Here is a 23293-nt window from a genome sequence, read left to right as displayed (position 1 = left end):
GGACTAGTATGGCGGAACTTTTTAAATAAGATCATGTGTACTTGAACTTGGTCATAGACAGAGAATCTGTAAGAGCCAGGCAAGAAGTATAAATAAGCAAAGCATGCTGGGTGTGAGACAGTAGGGAGTGGGCGTTGGTGAGGATGGAGAGACCCCGTCACGGGAGGCAGGTCAGCTCCCATTGCGGCCGCTTGGGGCGCAGGCCAGGAGCTATTAGATATTCCCATTCTTGCAGAGAAACAGAAAAATCTGTTGGTTTTTTTAATGTGAAGTTGGTGGGTTTTGTTGTTTTCTTTTTTAGAAATTTTAAACATTCAGAGAATAATATAAGAGACAGCCAGAATTGACAGACGTTAACATTTTCTCTTATTTGCTTTAAGCCTCATTCCCCTAGGGTTTGTGTGTATGTGTGTGTGAAGAGAAATGATAAAATATTATAGATAAAATTGAAATATCCTTCCCATTTCTAGTCCTGTTCTCTGCACTTCACCCTGCCCAATTTGGGCAGCTACCATTGGGCAGCTACCATTATATTACCAAATATAAATTGTTCTATATCCTTCTGCTCCATATTTTATACTTATATGTGCAAATCCATGAGCACAATATTGTTTTATAAGTTTTTAATCATGATTATCACTCCGTAGCTTGCTTTTGTACTCAATCTATTTATTTATCCATGTAAATATATTAACTCTAATTCAGGGGTGGTAGACTTTTTCTGTAAAAGATCAGGTAGGAAATATTTTAGGTTCTGTGGGTCATACTGTCTCTGCTGAAGTTATTCTGCTATTTTATAGCTAACGCAGCTATAAATAATATGTAAACAAAGGATTATGGCTGTGTTCCAATAAAACTTTATTTGCAAAAACAGGTTGTGGTCCAGGTTCAGGCTGTAATTTGCTGACCCCCTACTCTAATTTATTCCTAAACTTACTGAGTAGTATACTGTCTATAATATGAATGCACCATATTTTATTTTTCAGTTCCCCTATAAATTGATGTTTAGGTTTCTAGTTTTCGTGCTATTTGAATAAGGCTGCAGGCAGCATCCTCATCTGTGTTTCCTTGTGCATATGTGCAAAGGTTTTTCACCAAGACCTACATATATAAAAGTGGAATTGCTGAAGGTTTTTTTTTTAAATAACAGATGGGCCAAATAAAATGCTTCAGGTAGAATATGACCAATTTCTGAACTCTGTCCTAGAATTTCTATAGGAAGCCAAGCCAATAGCTGTTGAGAAGTCACTCCACACTTAGTTCTAGAAGTTGGGGTAAGACTCCATGAGAACTAACAAAAGTGAGGGTGCATGTATCCAAACATGAAAGAGTTGGAGAATGATATGGAAGAATGTGGCTGTCCTGAGAAATGTATAACTGATATCCTTAGCAGACAAAAGAGATGAGGTTGAGGGAAAAACTCAATTTTTCATGTGTAGTGGTAAAAAGATAGTTGTTAACATCACAATGACAAGTTCTAGCAGAAAAAGTATTCAAGATGAAGGTGATGAGCTGCTGACCTGTGGTTCCATCTTTCCTGGCAATGCTGTGAGTTCCTTTAAAGATTTATCACTGTAATTAGACTGGCTAAAAGAAGAATAAGGACGGTAATAAAGTAAAGAAAGAGTATCAGGGCATCCTTCCAAGAAAACCCTCTCCTTTGAGGAGGACCCAGAGCAAGATTTTAAGCCCTGGTGGCAGGAAATTAAATTAGTCCGTCTTCCTGAAATAATACATCAATAAAACATGACTAGTTCAGTTGAGCTCGGTGAGTTCAGAAAAGAAATAGTGTTCTGTGTTCTGAGTTGAGATTTAATTAAGGGGACTTGGGCTTTGGGAATTCTTTTTAAAAGAATTTTCAGATTGTTGTAGTTCATTATCATTCCTTTGTTTTGGAGAGCACAAAAAATATACAGGGCCATAACAAGCAGCTGAACATCAAAGTCAGCCTGCTGCAGGCTTTTTTTTTCCTTTTTTCTTAAATGTGCCTGGGCCATATTGTTTTGATGTGGTAGAATCTGGACAGCTCTGCCTCTTCAGGGGTATATAATCGCGAAGAATCGGTCATCTCCATGGACTCGTTCCCCACCCACCCCTTAACGTTTCTCTTACTCCCAAGTCCAGCATTTTGTTTAACCGTCCTGTGCACAGCAGCAGAGGCCTGCACAAGGCACGCTCGGGGGGCTGGGGTTTGAACTTGGCACCTAGACTGTTTTTGCAGGCCGCTGTTGAAGTGGAGGGAGGGACCAGCAAGGGATCAGCCACCGCTATAACTTGGGGGGCCGTTCCCCTAGAAAAGAAAAGGAAACACAGTAAACACACTGGCTATTCTAACATCTGGTTTTTTCCTTCTCATCTGGCAAAATTCTAATAACATCTAGAGGGTAATGGATGAAGGGCTGCCTTTTACATAGTTTTCTTTAAATGGCTTGAGATTCACTTCTAATTGCACATTGATTAGGTATTTGGATCTCAATTTAATCTGATTTTTCTTTTAGAATCATGATTACCAACAGAACAAGATAAAATGTTAGTCTAGTGATGATTAATGCCTAAAATTAGGGCTCATTGGTAATCTCTGCAATGACTCTTTGACAAGGGTCACTTGGATGAATCTGTGTTAATTTTAACCCAGCTTTATATTAATTCACAAAACACTTACACCTTTGTAAGTGCCTATTAGTCTCACAAACATCAAAAGGAAGAAGAATGATTTGTATTTTACATACTTTATAGAAGAGGGGTTCAGAGAGGGTAAGAGGTCTTCTGGTTCTTTATTCTGGACAACATTATTTTATTACATGTAACTAGAAGTGTGAAAATAATTTTTCATGTTTCCATGTACTTAGCAGCAGAACAGTTTTTTGTTTTGTTGAGTTTGTTTTTAATGACATATCGGTGGGTGGGGAGACTTACTGACTATTTATTAAGCTGTAGCATATATGCCTGGAATGGCCCATCACTGCTTCACATTCTCCCACCCTGATGGCAGGGAATAGATCATTCCCATAACTCAAAAGAGTATTGTTATCACTGTTCTAAGTATCTATTAAAATTACAAATATATATGTCCTGTGATTCAGTAGTTGTACTTGTAGAAATTTATCCTTACAGATAGACTTTCCCACACATGAGAGGATGTGGTCCTAGGTTTTTCACAGTAAAATATCAGAAACAGCTTAAGTGCTCGGGTAGTGGTTAAATAATTATGATGCTTCCGTACAGAGGGATATTTATTTAGCTGCTGTCGTAAAGAATGAGGCAGTTCTACATTTACTGATGGAACAAACTCCAAGATATGTGCTTCAGTGAGAAAAAGCAAGTGCAGGACACTGTATTGTTGTGTATAACATACTTGTTTAAAGGGGAGGGGCTAAGGATATATTAATACACATTTGCTTGTTATACATAAAGGAAGATTAAAAATCTAGTAACACTTGCCTTGTAGGGAACTGGGTTACTGGAGAACAGGTGAAATAGAAGGACCTGTCAGCGAAGGGCCTTTTGAAACAAAAACCATGTGAGTTACCTATTTGTTTAACAACCCTGCACTGAGAATTTCAGGAGTTTGAGGTCCTTGTATGTACCTCTTTCCTCTGATCTGCTTGCTCCCTACTCCTTCCCCAAGGACTCATTTAACCACCCTTTCTTTTGTTCCCTGAATTTTCTGGCACCAAATGAAATGGTCTCTTTTTTGTTTTCACTTTAAAGTTTTTCATACCTATTTTCTTATTTGCATTCAAATTGTATTAAATTTATTGATTGGATAAGTGCCTTCTGTGTAAGGCATTACATCACATCCTCATTTATTTGAATACATTTTACACAAGCCATCGTTTATGATTTTAGAATGGAAAAGTATTATCAGCTCAAGATAGGAAATTCAAACTGTATAAACGAACATATAGCGGAAAGTTTTTTTTCTCTCCGGTGACCTTGAGTCCCTAAGGTCCATGGTTCCCCTGCTGAGCCTGCCACTGTTACCACTTTTACATGTTTACTTCTAATAATATTGTATGCATATCAAACATAAACATGCATATATCCCCTTTCTTACATACTGTGTAAACTATACTATACCTACTGTTTCTCATATACTTTTTTTACTTAACAACATATCTTGGTATAGAACCACATTTAGATGAGCACATTGTTTTTAGTAACTGCATAGGACTCCACTACATATATTAAATATATTTAATTTATCTAATCACCCTCCTCTTGATGGGAATTGGGGTTGTCCACAGTCTGTTGCTACCACAAATGATGCCACAACAAATATCCTTGTATCTACAGGATAAATTCTTAGGAATACAACTGCTGGGTCAACGGTCTGTGCATTTAAAATTTTGCTCTATGCAGAGGTTGCAGTAGTTCAACAGGATATAAAATTATCCAGCTTTTAAAAGGTTTCCAGCTGCTGCAGCCTGTAGTATAAGATAAAATATCGGTCTAAGGGAGGGCAGGCTGCTTAACACTATTGGTGGACTAGAGTCTTTATTTTTCCCATGGAAGCTGGTTAAGATCCCGTGAGTAACATATACAGTGTAGTAAAGGTATTAAGTGTAGCCATCAGGTTATAGCAAGATGAAGGTGACTTGGATGTTTCAGCTGCTGCTGAGCAGCCCCCAGTGACAACTGTACTGTCTTTACTTACGTGTCCTTTTTTTCTAGGACTGTAGCATCCTGAGACATTTCGGATTCACAGCTCTCAAGATCAATCCTGTCAGAGTTCACCATGTCCAAGTTAAAAAGCTCAGAGTCGGTCAGGGTGGTGGTTCGCTGTCGTCCCATGAACAGCAAGGAAAAGGCCGCTTTGTATGACAAGGTGGTAGATGTGGACGTGAAGCTGGGCCAGGTGTCAGTGAAGAACCCCAGAGGAGTGGCCCATGAAATGCCCAAGACCTTCACCTTTGATGCAGTCTACGACTGGAACGCCAAACAGTTTGAACTCTATGATGAGACGTTCCGACCACTCGTGGACTCCGTCCTGCAGGGTTTCAATGGGACGATATTTGCCTATGGACAAACGGGGACTGGGAAAACCTACACAATGGAAGGAGTCCGTGGGGACCCTGAAAAAAGAGGGGTCATCCCCAACTCATTTGATCACATCTTCACCCATATCTCTCGATCCCAGAATCAGCAGTACCTGGTCAGGGCTTCTTACTTAGAGATCTACCAGGAGGAGATCCGAGATCTGCTCTCAAAGGATCAGACCAAAAGGCTTGAGCTCAAAGAGAGGCCTGATACGGGAGTGTATGTGAAAGACCTGTCTTCCTTTGTCACCAAGAGTGTGAAGGAAATAGAGCACGTGATGAACGTGGGGAACCAGAACCGTTCTGTTGGTGCTACCAACATGAACGAGCACAGTTCACGTTCACACGCAATTTTTGTTATCACTATCGAATGCAGTGAGGTAGGCCTCGATGGAGAAAACCATATCCGTGTAGGGAAATTGAACCTCGTTGACCTTGCTGGCAGCGAACGGCAAGCCAAGACCGGTGCGCAAGGGGAAAGATTGAAGGAAGCGACCAAGATCAACCTGTCCCTTTCGGCCTTAGGTAATGTCATCTCTGCCCTGGTAGATGGCAAAAGCACTCACATTCCATACCGGGACTCAAAGCTTACCAGGCTCCTCCAAGATTCTCTCGGGGGCAATGCTAAAACTGTGATGGTGGCCAACGTGGGGCCTGCCTCTTACAATGTAGAAGAGACTCTGACCACTCTGAGATATGCCAACCGTGCCAAAAACATTAAGAACAAGCCAAGGGTCAACGAGGACCCTAAGGATGCCCTCCTTCGAGAATTCCAGGAAGAGATTGCTCGGCTCAAGGCCCAGCTGGAAAAACGGTCCATTGGCCGGAGGAAGAAGCGAGAGAAGCGGAGGGAAGGTGGTGGCAGTGGTGGGGGTGGGGAAGAGGAGGAGGAGGAGGGAGAAGATGGGGAGGACGAAGGGGACGATAAGGATGATTACTGGCGGGAGCAGCAAGAAAAGCTGGAGATTGAGAAGCGGGCCATTGTAGAGGACCACAGCTTGGTTGCGGAGGAGAAGATGAGGCTGCTGAAAGAGAAGGAGAAAAAGATGGAGGACCTGCGACGGGAGAAGGATGCCGCCGAGATGCTGGGCGCCAAAATCAAGGTACTCTACCCTTTCTTGGGGCCTTTGTTTTTCAAGTATTTTGTTTTATCAAAAAGGTGATGAGGAGTGATGTCTCTTTCGCTTTTGCATTCCCAATAGCTCCACGCTGTCCAGTGCCCAGTAAACATTAGTCAAATCAAATTGAATGAAGGAAAACAATTTTTTCAAATAAAAAATTAAATATTGAGATCATAGTAAGAATAATGATTCTGTATGTGCAAGTTATAAAAACATATGAAACCAACACCCAGGTTAACCCGCACTCCCCAGGGTGAGAAATAGAACAGCATCCATATCTTTACCAGTTCTTTGTTTCCCTCTCCCCCTGAGGCAACCATTATCTTGGATTTGGTAGTTTATTGTTTCCTTGCTTTTTAAATAGTTTTTCCACGTATGTACATATCTGTAAATAACAGATAGTTTTAGTTTCACATAACTTTTTACTTTCATGTAAATGGAATCTCACTGGTGCTTTTTTTTTTCTTTTTTTTTTTCCTCAATGAGATTTGTCCATATTGATGCCTGTACCTGTGATTCATTCAGTCATTATGGCTCTTCTGAGAATTCCGTGGTACTCCATTCTCCTGAGAGTGTGGGTTGTTCCCATTTTTCTGCTATGACTGTTCTTGTACTTGACTCCAGGAGAACATGTATGTGCAAGAATTTCTTGTCTGGCATCGCCAGGTCCTAGAGTATGTGCAGCTTCAACTTCACTAGATAATGACAAGTTGTTTTCCGAAGTGGCCCTGTGAATTGAAGCTCCTACCAGCAGGGTATGAGTTCTGGTTGCTCCTCATCCTTACCAACGCTTGTGGTTAGCAGACTTTAATTTTTGTATATCTGGTGGATATACAGTGGTATCGCGTTGTGGTTTTAATGTTGCAGTGCCGTGATAATACAAGATCTGGAACACTTCCGTCAGCCCTGCAGTCCACCCCTTCCCCCAGCCTCCAACCCCTGTGGGCCAGTGGCCGAGTAGTATTCTAGAGCGTGGAGGCTCACTCCCCTGTCGAGTCTTACCGCAGGCTGCAGTGGACCTGGACCTGCTACAGGGCTAGAATGGCAGAGAGTACAAAGCTGGCCCTGGAAATCTGAGGGTGCCACTGCCTGACCACAAGCCAGAATTCCTTTGAAATGTTGAGTTCTAGCTCATTGGATTTATGTAAACTTCTAATCTCTACTCTAAAATGTATCTGTTTATTACTTTAAAAATGACAAGTGCTCTCTTTCTCACATCCCCTTCTCCCACTATATGAAGCCATACTTTATCTGTGGCTTCATAGCGGCCCTTTTACAGAGCTGGGTACTATTTTCCTTCGGAGACAGGGGTCCTTTCCAGGACTTTCAAGACCTGATGTGAAAATGGAGTCACATACAACACAATTAGGAGGTAACTTTGTTCTGGAGAGGGGTTTAGGATGGGCTTCCATTATGTCACCCCATCACCCCTCTTCGCTCCTACCCTCGCAGTGGAGCTAGGTGTGCCCATGTTTGATTTGCATGCTGTTTTTTAGGATTACATCTGTTATTCAAGCCCAGAAACACCTAGGCTCTCTAAACAACCTGGGGTATTTGGGCAACTCTCTGAAGCTGAGTGTGGCAAGACTCAGCACTACTTCAAGGTCACTAAATGTATTACAAGCCTTTTTTATGGGAGAATGACATTACTTTTGTCTTTCCCAATCCCTGGCTGCTGTAAGCTCATAGGACAAAAGAATTTAGACCTGGAAGGTGTGTGTATGGGATGGGGGGTGGCGGGGGGGTGGTAGTAATCAGTCTGGCTCTTTCATTTTGGGAAAAGAGGAAACAGTCTCAAGGGCTCAGTGAAAGACGGCAGCTGGGCTGCCAGTTAATGTTTATGTGTTTCTTAAAAGCAAGGTTGTGAAGCTTTTGGATTACATGCTTTTTGGGTACAAATCATTCCGGTGGCTTCACCCACCATCTAAATGCTGACGGTCTGTGTAGCCAGCCCAGAGCTATCTCCTAACATTCAAGCCAGATAGCCTCTGCCTACTGGACATTTCCATGGAGATTCCGCTGGCCACCCAGAGCCTGCTCCTGCCTTCCTTTTCTTGGTCAAGTCAGACTCCTAGGAGCTGCCCCTCCCTTTCCCTTAGGGCCGGGTCAGTCCCTTGGCCTCTCTGAACCCATCCCCTTTGCTCTCCCCCACCACTACTGCCCTAGCCCAGGCCTGGACCCTCAAAACAGCTGCCTGTATGGTTTCCGTCCACCTGGTCTGCCCTTTTCTAGTCATTCTTCCTGTGGCCTGGGAGTAATGTTTCTGAAACATAAATCTGATTGTGTACCCTTTTTTTTTCTGCTCAAAGGTTGCTGTGGTTCTCAGGATCAAGTTTAATCTCCCTTAACAGGGCTTTCAGGTTGTTGAACTGACCCCTGATTGTTTTGCCAACTTCATGTATTACCACTCCCTACCCTACCCTGTCTCACAAAATTTGTTTTTCTTAGTTGATTCCTATTTTTACTGCAGCACTCTGTGTCTATGTCCCTTGAGATAGGAAGCTTTCTCTGACTCCCTCCAAAAGCCTGAATTCTCTCCCTCCACTGCACCTCTCCCGTTATTACTCTGTCTTTTCCTTATGGTGCCATCTGACTCCATATGGTAAGAGCCTGCTTACTTGTCTGTGGTCCTCAGCGGACTCTCAGCTTTGGATTTGTAGTCACAGTGGCATCCCCATTACCTAGCACATAGGAAGTGCTTCACGTGTGCAAAGTGGAGTCAGTACTTCATACAAACAAACCAAAACCATATATTTTTTAAAGCAAGCTGAAGTTCATGTGTGTCTGGAGAAGCAGTTATCTTCAGTGGCTTCCAGGTAAAGCCCCCAGTGGCGCTGCCTCAGCCCGTCCCAGTGATGGGAAGGGCAGAGCTGAGCACAGGCTACATATTTACCCCCAGAGTTCACCCCACCTTGGCTCAGTTCTGAGCTCTTTATCTTTTATGGGCTTCCCTGTGAGGAGCTATGTTCTGAGGGAGACCATTCACAGGATGGATTCTGCTTTTTTCTCACTCAGGCCATGGAGAGTAAGCTGCTTGTTGGAGGAAAAAATATAGTAGATCATACAAATGAACAGCAGAAAATCCTGGAACAGAAGCGGCAGGAAATTGCAGAGCAGGTAACTTTTTATTCCTTTTGGGGGAGAATGGGGTGGAATAAGGTATGTTAATGCTGCAAAGGAACTACGTCTTGAATTAGACTCTTTAAAGGGCTAGGAAGTCTCCCCTTCCTAGCGGGAGACTCTGATGGGGGTACCCAGCCCTGTATGGATTCTTGTGCAGACATTGTCTCTACAAGCTGATGAACTTTGTGATACTGCTTTAGAAACGTCGAGAAAGAGAAATCCAGCAACAGATGGAAAGTCGGGATGAGGAGACCTTGGAACTTAAAGAGACGTATAGCTCATTGCAGCAAGAGGTGGACATCAAAACCAAAAAACTCAAAAAGGTATAAAAAGAATGAGGCCGGGCAGAGGTGTCTTGAGACCTGGGGGAGAAAGGGAGAACTCTGTAGTCTGGAGGGTGCCCTCCTCACCTGCCTCTCCCTTGGGTTCCAGCTCTTCTCCAAGCTTCAGGCGGTGAAAGCAGAGATCCATGATCTCCAAGAAGAGCACATCAAGGAGCGTCAGGAGCTGGAGCAGACTCAGAATGAGCTCACCAGGGAGCTGAAACTCAAGTAAGTTCGGGGCCTTCCATGGCACGCCCCGCCACTCGCTGGGGTTGTTGTTTTTTAAGTAAGAAACACTCTCCTGAGTGTTTCTTCTCCTGAGTGAGAAGTAGGGCCCCTGCCTACTTCTCTCCAGCTCAGCTCCTGACACCTTGTTTGTCTTCTGTTTATTCCTGAGAAAGTCGCTTTCTATCTCTGGGTCCCATCTGTTAACTGAATGACTTTTCCAGATGATCGCCAAGTTCCTCCCACCCTATCTTCTTGAAGCTTTTCAAGGCTCTGGCCTCATCTCTATCTATTGATAAGAGGGAATCTTTTTTTTTTTTTTAACTAGAATTTTCGGAATGGTATAATTAACACCCAAATGCCCATCACCCACATTCAATGATAAATTGTCTTGTCATCTGTCTTTTTATATATATATATATATATATATATATACATATATATATATACATATATATATATATATATAAATTTTATTGGGGGATGTTGGGGAACAGTGTGTTTCTCCAGGGCCCATCAGCTCCAAGTCGTTGTCCTTCAATCTAGTTGTGGAGGGCGCAGCTCAGCTCCAAGTCCAGTCGCCGTTTTCAATCTTTAGTTGCAGGGGGAGCGCAGCCCACCATCCCATGTGGGAATTGAACCGGCAACCTTGTTGGTGAGAGCTCACGCTCTAACCAACTGAGCCATCTGGCTGCCCCTCCGGAAGCTCAGCAGCAGCTCGTTTTGAGGAACTGCCAAACCGTGTTCTAAGATGGCGGCATCGTTTTACATTTCCACCTCCAATTTCTCCACATCCTTGCTGATACTTGTTGTTCTCTATCTTTTTGATTATGCCGTCCTAATGGGTGTGGATGTGGTATCTCATTGTGGTTTTGATTTGCATTCCTCTAATGACTAATGATGTTGAACATCTTTTCATGTGCTGATTGGCTTTTGTATATATTCTTTGGAGAAATGTCTGTTCAAATCCTTTGCCTAGTTTAAAACTGGTTATTTACAAGGTCTTTTATTATTGAGTTGGTAGAGTTCTTTATATATCCTAGATACCAGTCCCTGATCAGATCTATGATTTGCAAATATTTTCTCCCATTCTGTGGTTTATCTTTTCACTTTCTTGATAGTATTTTGTTTACAGCACAAAAGATTTTAATTTTGATGTAATCAAAGTTATGTATATTTTCTTTTGTTGCTTGAACTTTTTGTGTTGTATCTAAATTTGCCTATTCTGGAATTGCATATAATCTATAAATGGAATAATATGGCCTTTTGTGACTGGCTTCTTTTACTTAGTATAGTATTTTTAAGGGTCATCCACGTTGTTGCATGTTTCAATATTTCATTCTTTTTTTTATCGTTGAATAATATCTTATTATATGAATATACCACATTTTGTATATCCTTTCATCAGTTGACAGACTTTTGGGGTTGTTTCTACTCTTTAGCTATTATGAATAATGCTGCTCTGAACATTTGTGTACAAATTTTATTATGAACTTATGTTTTTAATTCTCTTAGGTCATCTAAGAGTCTTACCAGTTTTAGGTCTTAACGTTTAGGTCTATGTTCTATTTTGAGTTAATTTTTGTGTATGATCTGAGGTAGGGTTTCAAATGCATTCTTTTGCATGTAGATATCAAGTTGTCCCAGCACCATTCTTTAAAAAAGCTCTTTTATCATTGTCTTTGCACCCTTGTTGTAAATCAGTTGACCATAACTGTAATGGTTTATTTCTAAATCCTCAGTACCGTTCTATTGATATATATATATGTCTGTCCTTATGCCAGCACCACACTGTTTTGATTACTGTAGCTTTGCAGTAAGTTTTGAAATGAGGAAGTGTGAGTCCTCCAACTTTGTTGTTCTTTTTCAAGATTATTTTTTTTGCTATTCAGGATCCTTTGCATTTCTATATCAATTTTAAGATTAGCTTGTCAATTTCTGCAAAAAAATCCATCTGTGTTTTTAATAGAGACTATGTGGACTCTGTAGATCAATTTGGAGAGTACTGTCATCTTAACAATACTGTGTTCTGATCCATGAACATGGGATGTCTTTCCATTTATTTAGATCTTTAATTTCTGTCAAGACTGTTTTATAGTTTTCAGTGTACAAGTCCTTTCACTTCTTTTGTTAAATTTATACTTAAGTATTTTATTTTTTTGATGCCAATATATATGGCATCTTAATTTTATTTCAGAATGTTATTACTAGTGTATAGCAATATAATTGATTGTGTCTAAAACACAGTGATATCTTTCCACCTAACAAAATTAACATTAAGTTTCTTAGTATTTTTTCATATTCTGTCCATATTCAAATTTTCTTGGCTTGTTCATATTAAGATCTATATAAGGACCACATATTGCATTTGTCTATTATGTCTCCAGTTTATTTTAATCTGGAGCAATCCTTTTTCCTTTTAAGAACTTTTTCATAGTTGACTTGTTGAAAAATCTGGGTCAGATAGCCTGTAGAAATATCCTACATTCTGGATTTTTCAGTCTGGTTAGTCATTTAACTTGTGTCTCTGTCTCCCCTATTTCCCTTTAACTGAACGCCTGCTCTTGATTAAGGTGCTTCTTAACCTTGGTCGCACACAGAAATCATCTGAGGCGTTTTTAAAAATAGTGATGCTTGGGCCCCACCCCAGTGTTTCTGATTTAATTGATCTAGGGCAGTGGCCCTCAAACTTTACTAGGCACCAAATCATCTGAAGGGCTTGTTAAACATAGATGGCTAAGGCCCATACCCAGAGAGTCTGATTCAGTATGTATGGGGTGGGGCCTGAGAATTTACATTTCTAGCAAGTTCCAGGTGTTGCTCCTGCTGTTTCAGTGAACATACTTTGTGAAGCATTGATCTGTCATGAGGTCTGGGCAAGATGTTTTTCAGAACTCTGTAAACAATATTAATGTGCAGCCTGGCTTGAGAACCATTGAGCTAATGGTTTCAACCAATAATGATCTTTGTCTGGATCCATTATTTCATTAGGGGTTGCAAAATGATGTTTTTCTAGATCATTTTCTAGTCCTACCACAGCATTAGCTAGAATTTTTCTTTAAAGAAGACTTTTCAAAGGGATGCTTTTAATGACCAAGTTTTAAATTTGGAAAGGAGTCCTTAACATTAAATGAATGTGTCCTCTTTCGAAGTATTTATACCTGGAAAAAAGATCAGAATAAAATATGCCAAAATATTAGTAATAGCTATCTCTGGATAGTGAAATGGTGTGTATTTTTCACATTTTCTAATGTGCATTTAGGACCTTTAAAATCAGAGAAAAGCAAAACAAATATCTGATATGAAAAATAATTGCTTAAATGTCTAATAACATAAAGAGAAAATTTCGTCTCTCCACGATGTTTCCCCTAAGGAAGCCATTTGCATTGTTATAGTTCTTATATCTTTTGAGTAAACAGTGAGTCAGCCTGTTTTCCGAAGTCAGTGCCCTTCCCCTCTGGTGTTTGTTCTGCGTCTCTCCCACATTAACACCCCTTTGGCATTGTTCTGTCCTGAGGTTTTGAAAGAGTGAATGCAGAGATGTGGCAGGAGACAGTCATCACCATGGAGAGACAGAACCCAGTGGGTTCCAGTTTCATTGTTTGCCATGTTCCCTGGGCGCTTCTCACGCAGACTCTTCTCAGGAATGGTCTTCATTCTCAGAGGTACAAGAGGCTGAAATCCATTTGGTCCTGCTCTTTGTCCTGGTGATTAGAATGTGAAATTTTCCAACTTGGGCAACAATCCATGGGATTGGAGGAAGGCGGTTTAATTTCTAATCTGTTTTCAGCCTTTTGGAAGTTAATGAGCTGGGTAAGCAGTACGGAAGTAGCTCTCCAAAAGGTACTTCAAATAGCACAGGTTCACTGCAGTGTCGCCCAGACATCGTGTCCTCTTCAGTCCTTTCACATCCTCAAGCTGCTCCTCCTTAGGCAGATGTAACCTCTCCATATTCCTAGGGCAGGCCACTGTCAGCACCTGTCACACCTAAGAGTGCTGTACTGGTACCTCTCTGTCTCAGGTAGGGACCAAGAGTCATTCCTGTCTGTATCCCAGCTGTTTGTATGATGGTAGGCCCATAGTATCTGCTTAGTAAATGTTTGCTGAGTGACTTACCTCATTACTCCCTACACGTGGGACCAGATAGCCAACACTCTCCCTGTATTCTTTATCTGTATTCACCCCTGTATGTATGCTTTTACAGGCATCTTATTATAGAAAACTTTATCCCTCTGGAAGAAAAAAGTAAAATTATGAATAGATCCTTCTTTGATGAAGAGGAAGATCATTGGAAATTGCATCCTATAACCAGACTGGAGTAAGTCACTGTTGACTTTAAGTAGACTCTAAGGTGGGGAGGCGGGAGAGAATGTTGATAAGGAGGGAAGGAATGTTTTTATGGTAAAAACATAGTTTGATTGATTTGAAGTGGAAACCAATTGCATCTCTGACACTGTGATGGCCACAAGTCCGTGAGGTAAAACTTGGGTGATGAGTATGGTATTAGGAACTGGGAGACTTTATCACAGTGAACTAATGACCTTTCGTAAGTTCCCGCATTTCAGCTTCCCCAGCTGTCAAGTGAAGGGGCAGTACACAGGTGTTATCTCGAGTGTCAGTCTGACACAGTGTTGAGAAGGACTCTCAGTGTAAGTCTGGGTCATGCTGCAAAAATGGGAAACGTCTGCCAAAGACACAGGGGTGGGGAGTGTTAATAGTTATGCTTCATACCTACCACCTAAGAACTGGATGATGACTCAAATCTCTTCTAGCTTAAAAGATAAATGACATTCATGTTTGAGTCAGAAAGCAAGTCAAGCAGAAAATAAAAGCAGCTCTTGGGCCATTTCCGTGGCAGCTCTCAGTCGGGGGAGTCACTTGCTTCAGGTTTTATTTAAGCAGGCTCAGAGTCTTCTGAGTGCTGCTTCCACAGGACCAATCCCGGGACTGAGGAACACATGCCAGCCAGGGCTTTAACCACTGTGGTCCATTTCCAGGAATCAGCAGATGATGAAGCGGCCAGTCTCAGCTGTAGGATATAAGAGACCATTGAGCCAACACGCAAGAATGTCCATGATGATTCGTCCAGAGGCCCGATACAGGGTGAGAAGATTGAGCTTGTATTCTACATCTGTCCCTTTCAGAGGGGTTTAGACTTATGGAAACCCTTAGGTACCATTCTGCAAAGTCACAGAGTTTATATCCTGACTCTTTCCAGACGTACCTAAGCACATGTATATTAATATAACAATTTTAACAAATACTAATGAATACAAAGGAATGAGATTTAGAAAATCAGGACTATGGAAGACAGTGAGTCCAACATCCTGTCCATAACGGCCAATAAACATTAACACTAAGCTCCAAAATGGCTCTGTGGGGAGACTGGGAAGAATGTAGACGCCAGTGACAGGAGATGGAGCAATGTCAAAGAACTTATGGTGCTTCATTTAACGTCATGTGGGTCAATCATGCAGTTATTTAACGTTACGTTATTGAGGACTATTTAATGACCCAAACGTATTTTATAATAATGACACTGTACGAGCCTCTGTTATACTGTGTTTCCCCGAAAATAAGACCGGGTCTTATATTAATTTTTGCTCCAAAAGACGCATTAGGGCTTATGTTCAGGGGATGTCATCCTGAGAAATCATTCTAGGGCTTATTTTCCGGTTAGGTGTTATTTTCGGGGAAACACAGTAAGTACTTGCTATGTGCCAGGCATTGTGTGTTGCTTTCTAGTCCTGTGGCTTATTAAGTAGCTGGTAAGTGGAGGAACCTGGAGACACAATGTATCAAGTTATAAAACAATTAGTACTGCAAGCATATATAGGAATAAAAAAAAAACATTCTAGGGCAAAATATATTAAAATGTGAACTGGTTATCTCTGATTAATGGAAGTGCATTCAGTTTAAATTGTCTTCTTTTTGTGTATCTGTATAACTATCAGTGGGGGATCTATATTCCTTTTATACTGAAAGATTTTCCCTTAAAACATTTAAAATGTTTTTGAGTCTTTGTCATCCAGAACAAAACAGATTAAGATTAGTTAGCTCCTCAGGTGCTGTTCCTCCTGGCACTGAGTTATTTAAGATAAATAAAACAAAAACAAAAGGGATGTATTAGGTGGGGTTTTACACGGTGGAAGATGAGTGCTGTGTCAGAAAGAATCCTCAGAAGCATTTTTCTAGCAGTTTCAGAGGGTACATACCTTGCCAGTTATTTCATATCTTAAGCCAGATACATGCTTTGAAAGCCTACAAATCAGATGTGTGGGTGTCCAGGGGGCCAACCTAATCCAAAGGTAGAATTGAAAGCAGTGGCTCTCAAATGTTTTAAGCAGTGGACCCACTCCATTAAAAGAAATTTTAAGCAATATTTCAATATGTAAAATTGATAAATGGAGCCACTCCCTCATTCCACCTTCTCCCTGCGGTAGCCCCTCCTGCCCCCTCTGGAGCCCTGGGGTTTGCACTCCACTGAGTGGCAGGAGCTGGAGAAGATGTAGCCATGGGTGCTCCTCCCCCACTCACTTGACTTAGTTTGTAGGAGCTCTGAGAAGGCCCACCACCACAGGATGTCAAGTGAGGGCATCTGTCCACAGGCCAGTGATGAGGCAGGGCCCAGACTGCTGTGGAAAATGTGGTTACAGGTACACACACTGCTACACACACCCTCCTCCACGCACATCACCATACCTGCCGCCTCCCCTCAGCAACCAAAACGTTCATCAGAGCCACTGTAGGTGGTGAGATTATTGGTGACTACTACTCTTTTCTTCTCTATACCTTTTTGTATTTTCATATTATCTGCAATGAATGGGTTTTACTCAATTTATTATTATTCTCCTTAGGGTGTATGGAATACATGTTAGTGGTTAAAAAAAAAAAATTTTTTTTTCAAAAGGAAAACAGAGAAAAGCCTAGGGAAGAAAATCAAAATCATCTTCAATCCCACCAGGAAAAAAATTACAAAACTACATCACTTCTTCTAGGCAGGTTTTTGGTAGGCTCTGGGTAGCAAGCAATTTGCAGTTCTGTTCTTGGAGGAGGGTCTAGATTGCTTGTACTTCTCTCTGTCTCACTGGAGGCTGATTATGGCTGTGCTTCTGCAGGCAGAAAACATCGTGCTCTTAGAGCTGGACATGCCCAGCCGGACCACCAGAGACTATGAGGGCCCTGCCATCGCCCCCAAAGTCCAGGCCGCATTGGATGCAGCCCTGCAGGACGAAGATGAGATACAGGTGGATGCGTCATCCTTTGAAAGCACTGCAAATAAGAAATCCAAGGCCAGGTGAGTGGCTTTTGATGACCTATGTTTGAACAGAACATGTTTGAATGAGGACAAATGAAGGTAGCGTGTGGCAAGAGTGCTTGTTTATCATGGAATGCTTTACAGGACACACCAGAAAACATTGCTACATTACTCCTATGTTTATTCATTTATTACACAAATATTTGTGGTTCAGACATTATGCCAGGTATACTGAATGCCAGAATACCTAAAATATCCAGTTGCTACTATAAGGAGCATGTGTTCTAGTGAAATAGGGGACAGTTCTTTGGTTCCCCCAGGTACTGGGCAGTTCTAAGTACTTTTAAAAAATATTGTCTTAATGATTTCATGCAAAAATTTACAAGGTAAATATTATCATCAATCCCATTTTATAGATGAGAAAACTGAGACTTAGAGAATTTGAAAAAGTACCCAAATTCAAGGTAGTAAGTGGCAGAGGTGGGGTTCACACCTAGGTCTATCCAAATTCACAACCCATGCTCTGAGCCTCAATGCTGAATTTACACACACACACACACACACACACACCAGCCCCACTGAAAAAAACCAAGTGCTGATATTGGTGTAAAATTTAAAATTCTATTTTATTAAGTTCTGAATTAGAAGTTCAAGGGAAACAGCTGGGTGAGAAAACCAGAAATGGAAGAAATTCTACCTGGAAACTTAATATTTTTTGCCAATTTGGAGATGTTCAAGATTTGATTTAAATGAAAGAACAACTGCTGAGAATCAGAATCCCTTCCCTAAGGTTTCACGTCTTGGTTGGCAGGTTGTGTTGGCCATGTGCAGAGGCCCATGCTGTGCCAGTCTGGTGGATTTACAGTTGAAAGGTATAGTGGCTTTCAAGCCATTGAGGAAAGGCCACCTTGAAATGTTAATGGCACTTGATGGGAAAAGAGTCTGATCTGTGTCAGCGACAGAGACGGGTCGTGTAATGTAAACATGTGCTTGACTTTTGCAGGCCAAAAAGCGGAAGGAAGTCGGGATCCTCCTCCTCTTCCTCAGGAACCCCTGCATCTCAGCTTTATCCACAGTCTCGGGGACTGGTTCCAAAGTAAAGCCAGTTCCTCCTCTCCCGGGGTGTAAATAGCATTTGCCTTCTGAGAGGAGAGATGAGCAAAAACCTGCAGAGAGCACTTGTGCCCAAATTCAGAACCATTCCCCTGGGGAGAAGCGGTGGCCTCTTTGCAGTTTAACCAACTTAATCTGGCTGAAATGTGCTGGTGCTAATCTGGCACTCAGCTCCTCTGGGAAACGTCCTTTAATTAGCGCCTCAGAAATGCATGGGTAAGGTACGGTGCGATAGTCAAAGTGGAAAGCAAGAGAATGACCAGTGACCTTGCTTCCCTTCTCCCTTGCCTTCTTCTCCTCTCCCTTCCCTTGCCCTCTCTTTCTCTCCCCTCTCCTTTTCTAGCCTTTCTTTACACTGGGCTCCCTTCTTATTGAACAATAGGGCAGAATCAGGAGTCACCTCAGCGGGACCAAGTCTTTGGAGCCTCGGGATACAGTGACAGTGAGGTTGAAAAGTGAAAACCCTAGAACTTCAAGAGGTGCTTGTTCTTGTAGGTAGAAACGAGAAATCTCATTTGGATCCAAGCCCCTGATGGGTATGATCCGTGCTCTTCTGTAAGAAGTCGATCTGCCTTTAGGATCTGCTGAATGAGGAAATGTTTTCCAAGGAAGCTACCAGTTTCTGCTACTGAAGGATTCAATGCCGGAAGCAATAGAAATCACATTCCCTTTGCCTCCTTGGAGAGTTTAGGGAAACAGCTTCTTTAAAACCTCAAAACCATGACCATCCTGTCAAAGACGTAAATCTGTAAGCTGATGCTATGTCCATATACCGTGTCATTTTACTCTTCATTTGTCACCATCTTCTCCCATGTGTGCGTACTCTACCTAGGCCCATCCTCTGCCTTCTTTGATGGGACAAGAGTAGGGGGAATGAGACATAGAGTGGCACTTTTGAATTCCCCATTTTGTTCCATATTTGCAGAGAGAGCATAAGGGTGACTAGGCAGATGCAGAGACAAACACGAGGCTCAGTGCAGTGGGAAGGAAAGACATAACACATGGAAGCAAAGGAACCCTGCCTGCCTTCAGCAGAAAACTCACCTAATCCTAGAGCTCTGGCTCCCCCCAGGCAGAACCTAAGGTGACGGCAGGGAGTGGCTGTGTGACTGAATAGGCTCAGAGGAGAGAGTTAGGAATTCCTGTTTACATACACTAGTTTGGTTTGTAGGTTTTCGTTCTTTGTATTATTGAAATTCAACGTTCATTTTATGTTGGTCATTAGGTCAACGTTATTCCTTTTTCCCTCGAGAAGCTCATAAGTGTGTGTGGGTGTGCAAGCACAGTGGTGACTGTGTTCTTTGAGTGTGTCTGTGAGAGAGAGAGAGAGACCAAGAACTTGCCCAGTTTTAGAAATACACTAATGTACAGTTATTGCCTTTGTCTGTATTAAAGGCCCATTGAATGAGTAATCCAGGCTGGAAGCACTCCCCTGTGGGTGTGTGACTCCACGAGCCAAGCCTGAGGGGACAGTAAGAGTCCCCAGGTCTGCCACACTGGTGTACCTTGCTGGCACGGTGCCTCAGGAAGGTGGCGACTCAGATGGGCCTTGAGTTATATTTGAACTCAGCTGCTCAGTTCCCAGGGCACATTTCTGGATCAGAACCTGTGGAAAGAGGAGGTACCAAGTGCAATGTCTTAGCATTCTGCAAATGGAGATCTCGCATCCGGCAGCTTACCTCCTTTTCAGTTACCGTTCTTTCTGAACCCAAGGCCATTTTCAATAATTCCCAGAGCATAATGGAGCCTTCCTACATCTTTCTTGGGATCAACCCCTTCTTTCTTATTTACTAAGAATTTCCCTGATTGAACAGGAACCAAATGATGAGGTAGATTGCCTAAGAAGGTGATCTGCCCATTACACCTGTCTCTTGCACCACATTTTTTCAAAGCTAATCTGGCTTCTGTAGGCTGAAAATATTTATTTGGCATATCTGAGAATTGGACACTATAGATAACACAATAACTTAATACCAGTGTCTCGAGGTGGCTATTCTGACCAAGGGTGGTTGAGCGACCATAGAACTTTTCTAAGAAGGCAAAAGAAGAAAGCCAAGTTGACAAGCGGGGTTATTAAAACAAGCTTGCCTTATACTCAGCTGTGTTCATCTGGTGGCCTGTGAAAAAAATAGAACACCTGTGTGGAGGTGAAGCTGTTCCTTCCCAAGCAGTCTTCGGTGCTTTTCTTCTCTCGAAATGGATCCGATACATATTTGAATAGAGCAAGACAGTAGAATATCTTACTGCTACCAGAAAGCTGCTGCTTTGGGCTCTGAATTGAGCCCCGTGTGTAGAGGAACTACCAACCCCACTGAGAGACCAGGTTTTCCTGTCTAGTCATGCTAGAATGTTCCAAGCCATCCGAGGGCCTTCATGCCAGCAGCAGTTAGTTGAAGGCTGGGAGCAAGCCTACCAGGATCTAAGAAGATCGCCTTGGAGAGAAGGAGTTTGAGACTGTGTGCAACCCTCATCAGGCCCTTTTTTGCTCTGATCAGTAGGAATGTATCTGGCTTCATATTTTAAAGTCCCATGTCTCCCAGACCCCTGGATTCAGAACCTGAGGCCACAAATCATTGGCATGAAGCACTTTCTTGAGACTCTGACCTAACGTTGGATCGTTCCCCATCGAATGCCTGCATGCTGCTTGACTTCCACCACCCACACCTCCATGACGAAGGGCGTCAGAGAGTTCTGCAGCTCAGGCTTGGGCCGCTCTCTGCTTTTCCTGTCTGATTCTTGTAAGTCCTCCCTCCCTCACTGAATGGAGAATTGTTGCCAAGTTGCTGAGAAGTGTCGATTCCCTGTTAACATGGGATATCAGTTCTGCCTCACATTTCCCACGTGAGGTGGAGGCTCACTGCAAGCAACACCTTGGGTCATATCAGCACCATCAGTGGACAAAAATGGGGCTATTCATATGCTCTAAAAGCCATAATCAAAATGCTCAGAGGGAACTGGATAAGAATAGTGGGCCTGGCTATTGTCTATCTCGCAAGGTTTTGTCTTGTACTGTTCAGAAATCTGCCACCTTTCTCCCTGCCTTTGTTTCTTGAATGAAATGCTTTTGAGGTTATTTATCAAAGGAGTGATCCAAGGGCAGGAAGGAGGCAGTGGGCTTTATGGCTCCTTGGAGTTACTATTGACCTTGACCTTCTCTTTGGCTACCTTTAAACAAAGAATATGCCAATACTTGGGGCTCTGAGTTTTACAGTTGATATTTATTTGTATCATCTCTTTGTCTAGGAATGTAAAAGTGATTCTAAACTAAGATGTGTAATAAAAATCAGATTTATTGTACCTACAAAAAGGTGTCCTCATAAATGACTAATGCTTTGAAAATGATAACGCCTGTGGCTGACACACTGCCACTTTCTTTGAACATTTTTATTTTTCTAGTGAAAGGAGAGTGGGAGTAGACATGAAAATTGAATTGGAATGCTGGTATTTAAAAAAATATAGTGGGCAGCCTGTTGGCTCAGTTGGCTAGAGCGCAGTGCTCATAACACCAAGGTCACAGGTTCGATTCCCATGTGGGCCAGTGAGCTGTGCCCTCCACAACTAGATTGAAAAAATCGACAACTTGACTTGGAGCTGAGGGGTCCTGGGAAAACACACTGTTATTATTAAAAAAAAAGGATCAAATAAGTTTAAAATATATATATAGATAGATAGATATAGAGATAGATAGCAACAAGGTAAAGGAACATAAAGTGAAGAAAGAAAGACAAATAAGTACTTCTCATGTTTTTCTTTTTTTTTTTAATGATTGGTAGTAGGGTCTTTTTTTTATTATTATTATTTTTAAGATTTTTTTTTTTATTGGGGAAGGGGAACAGGACTTTACTGGGGAACAGTGTGTACTTCCAGGCCTTTTTTCCAAGTCAAGTTGTTGTCCTTTCAATCTTAGTTGTGGAGGGCGCAGCTCAGCTCCAGGTCCAGTTGCCGTTGCTAGTTGCAGGGGGCGCAGCCCACCATCCCTTGCGGGAATCAAACAGGCAATTGTGTTTGAGAGGACGCGCTCCAACCAACTGAGCCATCCAGGAGCTCTGCAGCAGCTCAGCTCAAGGTGCTGTGTTCAATCTTAGTTGCAGGGGGTGGAGCCCACCATCCCTTGCGTGACTCGAGGAGTTGAACCGCCAACCTTGTGGTTGAGAGCCCACTGGCCCATGTGGGAATCAAACTGGCAGCCTTCAGAGTTAGGAGCACGGAGCTCCAACTGCCTGAGCCACTGGGCCGGCCCCTCTCATGTTTTTCCATGGAGGTTCCTGAGACAGGCTTAGGCAACAGGCATGCAATGTCTATTAACTTTTGTGTTTTGTGTTTTAAATTTCTTTAAATTTAGTATGTTACACTTTAAAATGTCTTTATTTATTTATTTTTTTAAACACAAAAATATGTTATTTACTGTCAGGGAAAACAAGAAATATCAAAAATGGGCCATATGTTGGTCTTGTGGTTTCTGATATGCTCAGGCCTGCTGAAGTGTACACCTGGGGTGCGTCCTGGTTGAGAAGTAGGGACTGAGTAGAAAGAGCATTGACCCTGGCCTCTGAGCTGGGTCTGAATTCTGGCTGTGCCTCTGCTTACTAGTTGTGTGACTAAGAGGAATTTAATTACCTCTCTGAATCTTGGGGTCCTTGTCTGTAAAATGGGGTGATAATCCCCACCTTGCAGGGCCATTGTGAGGATTAGCAATGATATAAAGCAACAAGCACACACTATGTGGACTAGAACAGACATTTAAAAATGTGGTTATTGCTATGACGGGGCCCTGTGTTGAGAAGACGCCATGAACAATTTGTACCCCAAGATACTAGAAGCTAGTACCAGGCATACCATGTTTAGAAAATCTTAGGCCTCCGTAGAAAAGCTGCTAACTATTTAACAAATATATGTTGAATACCTACTATATGTCATGCTATTCTGGGCACTGGATATATAGATGTGAGCAACACTGACATATGGTCCCTGCCCTTATGGAGCTTGTACTTTAATGGGGAAGGAGGCAGGGTACGTGTTAACCAAATACACACACGTGTGTAATGACAAATTATGACAAATTCCATGAAGTGATACTGTAGGATATTAGAA

At 42.1% G+C, this 23293-nt stretch overlaps 1 protein-coding gene across 3 annotated transcripts in view; it reads left to right on the top strand.

The window, feature by feature from the left end:
• KIF3B (kinesin family member 3B) overlaps positions 1-18782 on the top strand; it is a 34866-nt gene extending 16084 nt beyond the window's left edge. For 2 of the 3 annotated variants that reach the window (XM_033094925.1, XM_033094926.1), the window contains 8 exons: positions 4675-6142; positions 9176-9277; positions 9484-9606; positions 9716-9834; positions 14036-14149; positions 14829-14934; positions 16950-17128; positions 18093-18782. In XM_033094925.1, the coding sequence (XP_032950816.1) occupies positions 4739-6142; positions 9176-9277; positions 9484-9606; positions 9716-9834; positions 14036-14149; positions 14829-14934; positions 16950-17128; positions 18093-18189 (2244 nt within the window). In that variant the 5' untranslated portion in view covers positions 4675-4738 and the 3' untranslated portion in view covers positions 18190-18782. Of the gene's footprint in view, positions 1-4674; positions 6143-9175; positions 9278-9483; positions 9607-9715; positions 9835-14035; positions 14150-14828; positions 14935-16949; positions 17129-17900; positions 18047-18092 lie in introns of those variants that run through there. The other variant, XM_033094928.1, reaches the window with a different exon arrangement.
• The last annotated feature ends 4511 nt before the right edge of the window (positions 18783-23293 follow it).

Source organism: Rhinolophus ferrumequinum, chromosome 23 (genome assembly GCF_004115265.2).
Source record: "Rhinolophus ferrumequinum isolate MPI-CBG mRhiFer1 chromosome 23, mRhiFer1_v1.p, whole genome shotgun sequence".
NCBI classification, from domain to species: domain Eukaryota; kingdom Metazoa; phylum Chordata; class Mammalia; order Chiroptera; family Rhinolophidae; genus Rhinolophus; species Rhinolophus ferrumequinum.
Note: the sequence above shows the minus strand (reverse complement) of the source record. Positions and strands in the feature narration are given on the sequence as shown.